At 48.7% G+C, this 12220-nt stretch overlaps 1 protein-coding gene across 1 annotated transcript; it reads left to right on the top strand.

The window, feature by feature from the left end:
- Positions 1-9750: 9750 nt before the first annotated feature.
- LOC138095484 (myeloid-associated differentiation marker-like) lies at positions 9751-10680 on the top strand. The gene has a single exon (XM_068991518.1). The coding sequence runs from the start codon at positions 9751-9753 to the stop codon at positions 10678-10680; it is 930 nt and encodes a 309-aa protein (XP_068847619.1).
- The last annotated feature ends 1540 nt before the right edge of the window (positions 10681-12220 follow it).

The following is a 12220-nucleotide window of genomic DNA, read 5'->3' as shown; positions in this document are numbered from 1 at the left end:
AAAGCAAAATGGCTGTCTGGGGAGACCTTACAAATAGCTGTGAAAAGAAGAGAAGCTAAAAGCAAAGGAGAAAAGGAAAGATATAAGCATCTGAATGCAGAGTTCCAAAGAAGAGCAAGAAGAGATAAGAAAGGCTTCCGCAGCGATCAGTGCAAAGAAATAGAGGAAAACAATAGAATGGGAAAGACTAGAGATCTCTTCAAGAAAATTAGAGATACCAAGGGAACATTTTATGCAAAGATGGGCTCAATAAAGGACAGAAATGGTAGGGACCTAACAGAAGCAGAAGATATTAAGAAGAGGAGGCAAAAATACACAGAAGAACTATACAAAAAAGATCTTCACGACCAAGATAATCACGATGGTATCATCACTCACCTAGAGCCAGACATCCTGGAATGTGAAGTCAAGTGGGCCTTAGAAAGCATCACTACGAACAAAGCTACTGGAGGTGATGGAATTCCAGTTGAGCTATTTCAAATCCTGAAAGATGATGCTGTGAAAGTGCTGCACTCAACATGCCAGCAAATGTGGAAAACTCAGCAGTGGCCACAGGACTGGAAAAGGTCAGTTTTCATTCCAATCCCAAAGAAAGGCAATGCCAAAGAATGCTCAAACTACCGCACAATTGCACTCATCTCACACACTAGTAAAGTAATGCTCAAAATTCTCCAAGCCAGGCTTCAGCAATACGTGAACCGTGAACTTCCAGATGTTCAAGCTGGTTTTAGAAAAGGCAGAGGAACCAGAGATTAAATTGCCAACGTCCGCTGGATAATGGAAAAAGCAAGAGAGTTCCAGAAAAACATCGATTTCTGCTTTATTGACTATGCCAAAACCTTTGACTGTGTGGATCACAATCAACTGGGGGAAATTCTGAAAGAGATGGGAATACCAGACTACCTGACCTGCCTGTTGAGAAACCTATATGCAGGTCAGGAAGCAACAGTTAGAACTGGACATGGAACAACAGACTGGTTCCAAATTGGAAAAGGAGTGTGTCAAGGCTGTATTATTGTCACCCTGCTTATTTAACTTCTATGCAGAGTACATTATGAGAAATGCTGGGCTGGAAGAAGCACAAGCTGGAATCAAGATTGCCGGGAGAACTATTAATAACCTCAGATATGCAGATGACACCACCCTTATGGCAGAAAGTGAAGAACAAAAAGCCTCTTGATGAAAGTGAAAGAGGAGAGTGAAAAAGTTGGCTTAAAGCTCAACATTCAGAAAACTAAGATCATAGCATCTGGTCCCATCACTGCATGGGAAATAGATGGGGAAACAATGGAAACAGTGTCAGACTTTATTTTTCTAGGCTCCCAAATCACTACAGATGGTGATTACAGCCATGAAATTAAAAGACGCTTACTCCTTGGAAGGAAAGTTATGAGCAACCTAGATAGCATATTCAAAAGCAGAGACATTACTTTGCCAACAAAGGTCCATCTAGTCAAGGCTATGGTTTTTCCAGTGGTCATGTATGAATGTGAGAGTTGGACTGTGATGAAAGCTGAGCACCGAAGAATGATCCTTTTGAATTGTGGTGTTGGAGAAGACTCTTGAGAGTCCCTTGGACTGCAAGGAGATCCAACCAGCCCATTCTGAAGGAGATCAGTCCTGGGTGTTCTTTGGAAGGAATGATGCTAAAGCTGAAACTCTACTACTTTGGCCACCTCATGCGAAGAGTTGTCTCATTGGAAAAGACTCTGATGCGGGGAGGGATTCGGGCAGGAGGAGAAGGGGACAACAAAGGATGAGATGGCTGGATGGCATCACCGACTCGATGGATGTGAGTTTGAGTGAATTCCGGGAGTTGGTGATGGACAGGGAGGCCTGGCGTGCTGGGATTCATGGGGTCGCAATGAGTCGGACATGACTCAGCGACTGAAATTAACTGAACTGAACTGAACTCCATTTGTTGGAGAGGGGGGTGGTTTTCACATCTTCAGAATATCTCAGGAAATATACATCCCCTACTATTTGTTACCTAAGAACTTCAGAGAGGAGCTAAAGCAGAGGACACTGGGGGAATCCTGTCGTGGGACAGCCTCATGGGGTCCTGCTCAGTTACACTTCCTCTCATTTGTAAAATGAGGAAGCAAAGATGATGGACTGAGTCTGAGGGAACTAGGTTGGAGTCCTGGTTCTATTTAGTAGCTGTGTGACCTAGGGTTAGAGACCTAACCTCTCTGTGCCTCAGTTTCATCATCTATAAAGCAGGGGAACCTAACCATTCATAGGGTTCTTGTGAGATGTTGATACAAAGGCCCTGGCACCAGGTCCATCATAGCTCAAGCTGCCACCAAATGTCTATAACTGGTAAATACTCTCTGCACCACAGGTCCATCTAGGAGAGCAGTCTCTCTGCAGGGCCGTTGTGAAGAAAGGCTGTGTGTACTGTACCAGGAGAAGGATTTGTGAAATGAAAATATCTCCTGCCATATCAATAAACAGGAAATTTCACAGCCATCAGTGATTATTCTGCCAGAGCCCCATGAACATAAAGGTCTTACCAAAATCAAAGCCAGCCCTGTGTGCTGGTTCCCCGGGTTCAGCTGAGACCTGATTTTCCTCCCATCTTTTCCTCATTTGCTGAGAATCCTCTGAGAATGGGCTAGGGGGACGTGGGCAGAGAATGGGAAGAGAGAAGCAGCTGCTCAGCTCCAAGCACCCTCCTCTAGAGGCAATGCCTACGACGCCAGAGCTCCTGAGACTTCAAAGGGAGCTAGAAATACAGATATTCTTTGAAATTAAAACACTGTGCAGTTAAACACGTAAGGGAAACATAGCATCAATTCTATACCTTCTCACATGCAGAAAACACTGTAAAGGGAAACCAAACACAGGTGCCGGCCACCTGCGCTACACACAGGATAGCAGTCCCTGATCTGGAACAAACCAAGCTTGCACACGTCTCCATCCTTCCCTCTTCAACACAGTTCTCACAGCTTTCTGAGAGCCTGTCTCCCTGGTTATAATTCTTTGTTGACTTGAATAAAACTTTTCACTTCTTTTTGAATTGACAATTGATGAATTTTTTTTACTGATATGAGCAAGTATGCATTTATCTCTTGCAAGTTCAGTGCAAGAACTCTCATTTTCCTATTTTTTCCTGAATCAGACGAAACACAAACTCCCTCCCAGAGAGGGAGGTGATGAGGCTGGGGAGGTAGAAAATGGTCTGAGCTTGCAAAGCTTCAGAGGTGACATTTTAAAACTCTGTGTTTCATCTTAAGGCAACAAAGAGAACCCACCAAAGTTCTTTCAGTTTGCATTCAGCACAAGCAGACATGGAGGGAAAGAATGGAAATAGACAAAGCAGCTAGAAGCTAATGGCAGGAGTGCAGGTGAGGGGATGGATGGATCTGAGGTTCATCTTTGTTCAAGGCTGCCTTTTACCAGCCCCACTCTGTGCCTGGCCCCTCACTTTGCTGTCTCTGACTCTCACACCAGCCCTAGGAGAGTTATTATAATCCCCAATCTGCAGATGAGGAACTAGAACCTCAACAGGGCTGGAGCTCAAGATCTCCCAGCCTGGGAACCACTGAGCAGGCCTGGTCTCCAGCCTCTGCCCACCAGACCCTCCCTTCCTGCAGCTGCACCTTGGGCGAGGTTCCTGGGGCATCCAAACAGCAGGGGAGCCCCAACTGTGTCTTTGTCTTCCAGCCTTTCCTTCCCTTAGAGGACACATGCTAGTCACATACAGAGAATTCTTATTACAAAGCCACCCCTCCTTTCTCACCTTTGTCACACCGCTACTAAATGACAGAATCAGAATTCCAACCTAGATCTGTCTGACTCCAGAGTCTACCATCTTTGCTTCCTCATTTTACAAACAAGAGCAGGAATGAGGTGCTGAAGGTCACCAGGGGAGGCACCCATCACTCCTGCTGTACCTTTGCCTGGAAGCGCCCCAGTGCTGGGGCATCAACTTCAAGATGTGACAAATGGCACTCGGAGCTGGGTGTCACCCTCAGGAAATAATGCCTCCCTCCTGGGCATATTCGGAGTTGGAAAAGGAAAGTGAAGTGGAGTATTAATTAAGTCACAAGGATTTCATCCTGGAATCACAGGATTCAGGATGTCAAGAAATTTGACACTTGCCTCCATCCCAGTTCAAGTGTTCCTTGCCCTCTCAGTGCTGGGTGGTGTCCACTGACACACAGAGAGAAGAAAGAAAAAGAGGAGGATATTAAAGAGTAGAGAAAATATAGGTCCATTTTACCTCTAAAAACACATTTTACTAAAGCAATACAGATTTTGTCCTGAAGAGATGAAGGGCTTGGGGAGGGGTTGATACCACCAGGTGGACAGCCCTCACTGCCCTCGATTCTCCTGGAGATGCGGTAGAGCTCCATGGCTGCCCTGGCATCTTCCACCGAGTTGTGTCCCAGCACGCTGTCCTGCAGACACAGGACAGAGAAGGGACTGGGGCTAAATCCAGGTGCCATGGGACCCGGGCCTTCCCTGCTCACACCCTGAGTCCAGGGCTGCAGTGGGTGAGGGGTGAGTCTCCCAGGCCCCTGAGACCCTGGGCTCAGCAGGTGTTTGGAGCAGGCCTGGCTTCACCCATGAGCCCGGGGCCCAGGCAGGGCCAGGCAAGGAATCCAGGTCCTGAGGCCAGGTGTGCCCTCCAGGGGCTCCCATCTGCTGGGTAGATGTGGGGCGCTGCAGACTTGGCCTCAGACTCAGAGAGGCTGGAGCAGTTCTCACAGGAGCCCAGGGCCCAGGGAATGTGGACACAGATGTTACTAGAGTGCTCCTTGCTCAGCATGTTGAGAACAGGACTCTTCACTGAGGCCAGGAGCTGACATTCTGTCCTGGGTCCCTGGTGCAACAAGCCCTGCAGAGGGGCCCAAACTCAGGCCCATCTCCCTCCTCCTGAACATTCCTGCTCCTAGACAAGTTGTGCCCCATCCCTCAGACTGGGGTTGGGTTCTCACCTCTGTGGCCCCCATCTCCTGCCTCCTCCACTAAGACACACCCTTCACCCTCCACTCAGACCTGGTGTCCTGCTTGTCCCCTGCCCTCCTTCCCTGCTCAGGACACCTGCTTTCCCTCTGTGGACACACCCCCAGATGTGGTGATGGTCAGGTCACGGGCCACCCTCCCTTCAACAAAGAGTTTCTCAAGGACGGGCCGGACCTCGCTCTCCCGAATCCTCAGTATCTTGTCCAGCCTGGTATAGAGTAGGTGCTTCATAAACATCTGCTGACCCTGAGTCGACACAGCTTCTAGTGTCCAGTCTGCCTCTGTGAGCCCTTCTACCCCAGTGAGCTCCCAGCTCCCAGCCCCCAGCACATGCCTGCCTCCAACTGGGGCTTTTGTGGGTCTGTTCTACCTGCAATTTGAGCTCAGGGTCTCTCACTTTTGGAACCTCATCATGGGCCCAATTTTCTGAGTGAAAATCCCAGAGGCTTCTCTGTAAGTGAATGTTAGTCCCCTGGTTACATCTCAACAATGGTTTCCTACTGAGTCTTAAATGCTTCATGTGGTGCCCAATGCTGTGAATGTTTGTCCCTGCCAGACTCTGTATCTCTTTCTGTGAGTCTCTGTCTCTCCCTCTCATAAACGTTGCTCAGTCATCCCTGCCTATGGCAGGATCTAGGTTTGTGCTCCTTATAAGAATCAAATGCCTGGTAGTCTGAGGTGGAGCTGAGGCAGTGATGCTAGCACTAGAGAGTGGCTGCCACTCTCTCCCATAACCCCAGATAGAACTGTCTCATTGCAGGAAAATAAGCTCAGGACTCCCACTGATTCTGCAGTATGGTGAGCTGTATAATCATTTCATATTTCATTATATATCACGGCATAATAGTAAGAGAAGCCAACTGCACAATAAATGTAATGCACTTGAATCATCCCCAAACCATTCCTCATACCCCCGTCCCTGGAAAAATTGTCTTCCATGAAACAGGTCCCTGGTCCCAAAGAGTTTGGGGGCCACTGCTCCAGAGGACTGGCTTGTCTGTTTGGAGACCTCTGGCATTTGCGGGGGGAACTACAAGGGGGAGGGCTGAGTATGAGCCCAAGACTGTGATCACCCACATCTGAGGGAAAGGGGGAACAGGAGCCACCTGACTTACTCCTCCAAGGCTGGCTTTCAACCCTGAGCCCTGAGGGTCCACTGATATCCTGGGATGGGTTCTAGGAGGTCTACAAGAGCTCTGTAACTGAATGCAACATCTGAGGGTACGTGCATTTGTATTTCTGGGATAGTCATATTCTCAAGAACTAGAGGGAAACAATAGAATGGGAAAGACTAAAGATCTCTCCAAGAAAATTAGAGATACCAAGGGAACATTTAATGCAAAGATGAGCTTGATAAAGGACAAAAATGGTATGGACCTAACAGAAGCAGAAGATATTAAGAAGAGGTGACAAGAATACACAGAAGAACTATACAAAAAGATCTTCATGACCCAGATAACCATGATGGTGTGATCACTCACCTTGAGCCAGACATCGTGGAATGTGAAGTCAAGTGGGCCTTAGGAAGCATTACTACGAACAAAGCTAGTGGAGGTGATGGAATTCCAGCTTTTAGGATTTCAAATCCTAAAAGATGATGCTGTAAAATTGCTGCACGCAGTGTGGCAGCAAATTTGGAAAACTTAGCAGTGGACACAGGACTGGAAAAGAGCAGTTTTCATTCCAGTATCGAAGAAGGGCAATGCCAAAAAATGTTCAAACTACAGTACAATTGTGCTCAATTCACATGCTAGCAACGTTATACTCAAAATCCTCCAGTCTAGGTTTCAACAATATGTGAACTGAGAACTTCCAGATGTACAGCTGGTTTAGAAAAGGCAGAAGAACCAGAGATCAAATTGCCAACATCTTTTGGATCATAGAAAAAGCAAGAGAATTATAAAAAAAATCTACTTTTGCTTCACTGACTCGAGAAAGTCTTTGACTGTGTGGATCACAACGAACTGTGGAAAATTCTTAAGAAATGGGAATACCAGACCACCTTATCTGTCTCCTAAGAAATTTGTATACAGGTCAAGAAGCAAAAGAGCAGACATCTAACAACTTACTGGTTCAAAATAGGGAAAGGAGTACCGTCAAGGCTGTATATTGTCATCCAGCTTATTTAACTTATAAGCAAAGTTGTTGTTGTTCAGACACTCAGTCGTGTCTGACTCTTTGTGACCCCTTGGACTGCAGCACGTCAGGCTTCCCTGTCCTTCACTATCTCCCGGAGTTTGCTCAAAGTCATGTCTATTGAGTCAGTGATGCCAACCAACCATCTTATCCTCTGTTGCCCTCTTCTCCTCCTGCCCTCAATCTTTCCCAGAATCAGGGTCTTTTCCAATGAGTTGTCTCTTTGTATCAGGTGATCAAAGTATTGTAGCTTCAGCTTCAGCATCCGTCCTTCCAATGAATATTCAGGGTTGATTTCCTTTGGATTGACTGGCTTGATCTCCTTGTTGTCCAAGGGAATCTCAAGAGTCTTCTCAACACTGCAGTTTGAAAGCATCAATTCTTCAACACTCAGCCTTCTTTATGGAACTCTCTCTTCAGTTCCTGGAGGTTGGTTAGGACAAACTGGGGTACAGAGAGCATGACACCCCCTGCCTCCTTCATCCCAGTGCCCCTCCCCACCCTGGCAGTGCCCACTGGGAGGCCCGCAGGCTCCAGGGCTCCACTGCCAGTTGGGGCTCACGGACCTTTGTGAGTCCAGGAAGGGTCTCAGGTTTGCTCCGTGTTTCTCTTTCTGCCTCAGCTTGTCCCAGGGTTTATTATCAGCAAAGGTGATATAATAATCCCCTGATGGCAGGAAGCTGGCTGGGGCTCAGGCTGCTGGCCCTTCAGCCCTGGGGACCTCTCAGCAATTAGTCCTTTGGAAACAGGGCAGCTGTCCCTGAGGAGGGGGTGGGCTGGGAGGGACCTCGTTCTCCACACACTGGACCCTGGAGGAGCCCCTGTGTGAGCAGAACTGCAGCCCTGACTGGCGGACTGCCTTGGGTAGGTGACCTGGGCAATTCCATGGTCTCCAGGGTCCGTCCCTGCCACTCTGGCCACGTGTCCCTGTCACAGCCCTGAAACCCCTTCAGGCCCCTGTTTCCTGTCTCAGTTCCAGTCCAGGCCCCTACTCCATGGGAAGGTTGGCTCCATGCCTGCACCCCTTCTGGGTCAGAAGACACCTACTGGGCTGCCTCAGGGCCCATGGGACCCTGGGATCCCCCCAGTCATCTCCACTCTGCCCCCCCCTCACCCCAGTCCCGGGAGCATCCTCAGGGCTGGCCCCTCCCAGGGGTCCTGCAGGGGCCTCCTTTCTCAGCTTCTGCCCTTAAAAGGATTAGATTCACATGTGGATGGCTGCTTTAGAGCTTAAAAACCTGGCATTTTAACATTTCGTTCCTTGGTTCCTCCATGATGCTCCACCTTGGAATCGTGCTAGGTTGGGGTCCCCTGACCCAATGCAAAAGAGTCACATGTGAAGGCAAAATTGGGGAGGGGAGTCACGATAGTCCCTACTTCCCATTTCATCCTGTCCCGACGGCCTTGCTCTCACCCCATGGCTCCTCCCTGTTCACTTCTGAAGCTGCCCTCCTCTGGGTGGGGCTGTGTCCCCTCAGGTGGCAGCTTCTTCTAGAGATGGCTGCAGGGAGGAGAGGCCAGGATTCATGTATTTTCAGGTTGCTGTGGAAGGAGGCTCTGGCCCTGAAGGTGTGTTCTAGGCTTTGGTCCTGGGCTCCACCTGAGGGGATTTCTGCCATGTGCACTGCAGAGCACAGAGTTCATGCCCACGGCTTTGGTATATTTACCTGGGGTTCCAACATCATGGTCATGCCATCTTAGTATTAGTAGTAGTAGCATGTCGCTCAGTCGTGTCTGACTCTTTGCGATCCCATGGACTGTAGCCTACCAGGCTCCTCCCTCCATGGGATTCTCCAGGCAAGAGTACTGGAGTGGGTTGTCATTTCCTTCTCCAGGGGATCTTCCCGACCCAGGGACTGAACCTGGGTCTCCCGCATTCCAGGCAGATGCTTTAACCTCTGAGCTACCAGGGAAGCCCATCTTAGGGAAGGACTTAATTCCCCTACCTTAGTTTTCTCATCTGTAAAATGGGGTTAGTCAAAAGGACACTCCATTGTCCCTTTTCTGAAACCCCTGGAGTCAGATATTCTCTAGAAGTCAGAATTTTCAGCTCCAGACAGGTGACATAGTACATCTACTCTACATGACATCACATCCCACTGGGGTCTGAAAGCACCTTGTAATCATACACATTAGTGTTTCGGCAACTGAACTTTTGAACAGTCACATTAAGTAAAATATAAAAAGATCATAATTTGTCTCACGTCTCTTTGGGTTGAATTTTGTTACCAAACAATTTTTTAAATATTCGTTTTCAATTTTGAGAGACTTGAAGGGTTGGGATTAACGATAAGGACCATCCGTCTCTGTGTCTCCATAGATAATGGCCAGCTTAGAGAGATCCACAGTGTTCATGGTTTGAGGGCTAGACCACAACTAGCTGGGAGCTTTGGGATAAGACAAGTCTCCTGACAAGGCCAAGGGTGATGGGTGGGGAGAACCGTTCTGGAGCAGCTGTGCTGTTACCCCAGTATCTGAGGCCATTGGTTCCAACTCCGCAGATCCTGAGCCTCAGCTGTCACAGAGCCCTGAGCCGTTTGTAGGTGTCTGATCCTCTGGAAGTGGATTTTTCTTTGGTGAGTCCTCAGTGAAGACCACTGCCAGACCGGTGACTGTGACTGGCCAGACATTCATAACACCATGGCCACCAGGGCAGCACTCCCATACTGGCTCTACGTGAGGAGAGTGTTCTGGTTCCTCCGCGTGCCGCAGCTCCTCTCCACCTGCGTGGCATTCTCCTTGGTGGCTGACATGGGCATTTGGAGAGGGGACGTAGGTAACTGGTCCATGTACTTCTGGTGCATCTGTTTCACTGTGACCCTATTCATAGCCATAGTTGAGGTAAATGATCTCCAGCCTCGCTTTCCTTTCTACTGGTACAACTTTCCCGTCACCTTCGCCTGCTACACAACCCTCATCTGCCTCTCAGCCTCCATCATCTACTCCATCACCTACGTCCAGTTCCTGCCTCATGGCCCTGAGTGGGACCGGGCCATCGCTGCCACTGCATTCTCCTGCGTCGCTTCAGTGCTTTATGCCATAGAAATGGCAGGTACGTGGAACTTCTACAAGCTCAAAGAGATCCCCTGCTACATGCACACCGTGCCCGGCCTGCTGAATGTGCTGGAGACCTTCGTGGCTGGTGTCATCTTTGCCTTCCTCAGCAACGCCTCCCTATACCTGCACCAGCCGGCCCTGGTGTGGTGCGTGGCTGTGTACTCCTTCTGCTTCATCCCAACAGCAGTAACCATCCTGCTGAATCTGGGCAACTGGGAGAACAGGCTGCCCATCCCCTTCACCATTTTACAACTTGTGCTCACTGTGCTCTTCGTCCTCCTCTACATCAGTGCTCTTGTCCTCTGGCCGCTCTATCAGTTCAGCGAGGAGTTCGGCGGGCAGCCCCAGCGGTCCAGCGATGTGAGCTGCATGAATGACCTCATGTGCGCCTGGGACCAGCGCCTGGCTGTGGCCGTCCTGACAGCCATCAACTTGCTGGTTTATGTGGCCGACCTGGGGTACTGGGCCCACAAGCTCTCTGTAGAGATTGAGGAGCAGTCTAGAAAGCCCTGATCCTCTGCTCACAAAGGTATCCTCACTGAGCTCTGACGTCCTCTGATGTCCTCTTCCTGGCTCCCCTCTCCCTCCTCACATCCTTCCCCATGCATCTCACTCTCTTTTCTGTTCCTTTTCTCCTTCTGCTCTGTCTCCTTCCTGTCTTGTGTGGTTGCCCACATTCTCTTTTGTTTCTTTCTTTTGCTTCTCTCATTTTTTCTACATTTTCTGTTTTTTGGCCCTTTCCTGGTTTTCTTGTCTCCTGTGTCCTGACCACCTCTCCCTATTTTCCTTCTTCTGATCCATCAAGACCTGAGACTCCTTCCTTCTTGATCCATTGCCCCCTCCCGCCTTCTGAAGTGCTGACTCCACAGCACACAGCCCTCTGTGCAGCTGTTCACACCCTGGGCCTCTGGAGGGGCCTCATTGCCAAAATGTGTCTGTTCCCCTGGGAGTAACTTAGTTGGTGTATTTATGGGGGGGTGTATGGGTGTTGGGGGTAGATAAGTCCTCATTTCTGCTAGTGGAGGGGGCTGTACAATGCACGTCCCCTTTAAGTTAAATAAAATTCCTAGAGGTCAATAATGTCAAGCAGGAAATTTGAAGCAGAGACCTTAGATTCTGAGACCCAACCTGTTGCACAACCCCACCAGAGATTGACTGGAGAATTCTCCCAGGCTTACTAATTATCTGCTGCCTAGAGGGTGTCTTAACAGAAGTGTTTTAACCAATCCAGCTCCTCTCTGGGCAAATTAAAAAGGATCTAGGGAAAAAAACCACAAGACCTTGAAGACATCTGTCTGCAGTGTTGGTAAGGGACAGTGATGTGGCCTTTCTGCCTCAGTGATCAAAGCAGCAGGTCCTTATTCTGCAAGGAGAAGAGCGTGGTCCTGCCAGCCTTAAAGGTGATGTTAGCCTGCTTTTCCTTTTTCCTATTCTTTTCTTTTTTTCTGATCAAGACAGCAAAAATTAGTGGGTGACCCTATTCGTAAAGGGGAAAGTTTCTTTTCAAATATTCTTCAGTGAGCAGTTTGAGGGGGTAGCAATTGACAGTACTGCCAATGCTGATGTCATGTCATAGAAACTGCATGGCCTGAGTGTGTGGTGCACACATATGTGCTGAAGCATAATGTGATGAATATAAATACATATAGTTTAGAAAATCTCCACGGAGCTTTTCGTGTCCACCATTGTCTCTGCTCCATCACATTGTCTCTTTCTCAATCACAGAGAAAGATTTGTACCCCCTCCCACATTTATAATGTCCTTTTTAATTTCAATATAAAGATGAAGGAAAACAAAGAAAAACCTCCACAAAATCCAAATATTCTAATTGCCCCAAATTTGCCTAGGACTCAGAAGGATCCTATTCAATTTCCACCCTCACCCAAACCTGGGTTTCGTGGAGCCCCTTCCACTGATGCCCCACCCACACCTGGACCAGAGTCCGGGGATGTGGCCCAGCCTGTGACACAAGAGGTTAGGCCCACCCCAATGCCAACTTCCTGTGCCCTAACTCTTAAAGGGGCCAGGAAAGCACCTGGACGCCTCTCTTTAA

The sequence above is a fragment of the Capricornis sumatraensis genome, chromosome 19, assembly GCF_032405125.1.
Source record: "Capricornis sumatraensis isolate serow.1 chromosome 19, serow.2, whole genome shotgun sequence".
In the NCBI taxonomy this organism is placed as follows: domain Eukaryota; kingdom Metazoa; phylum Chordata; class Mammalia; order Artiodactyla; family Bovidae; genus Capricornis; species Capricornis sumatraensis.
The sequence above is the reverse complement of the archived record's forward strand: the minus strand, read 5'-3'. Positions and strand labels throughout refer to the sequence as shown.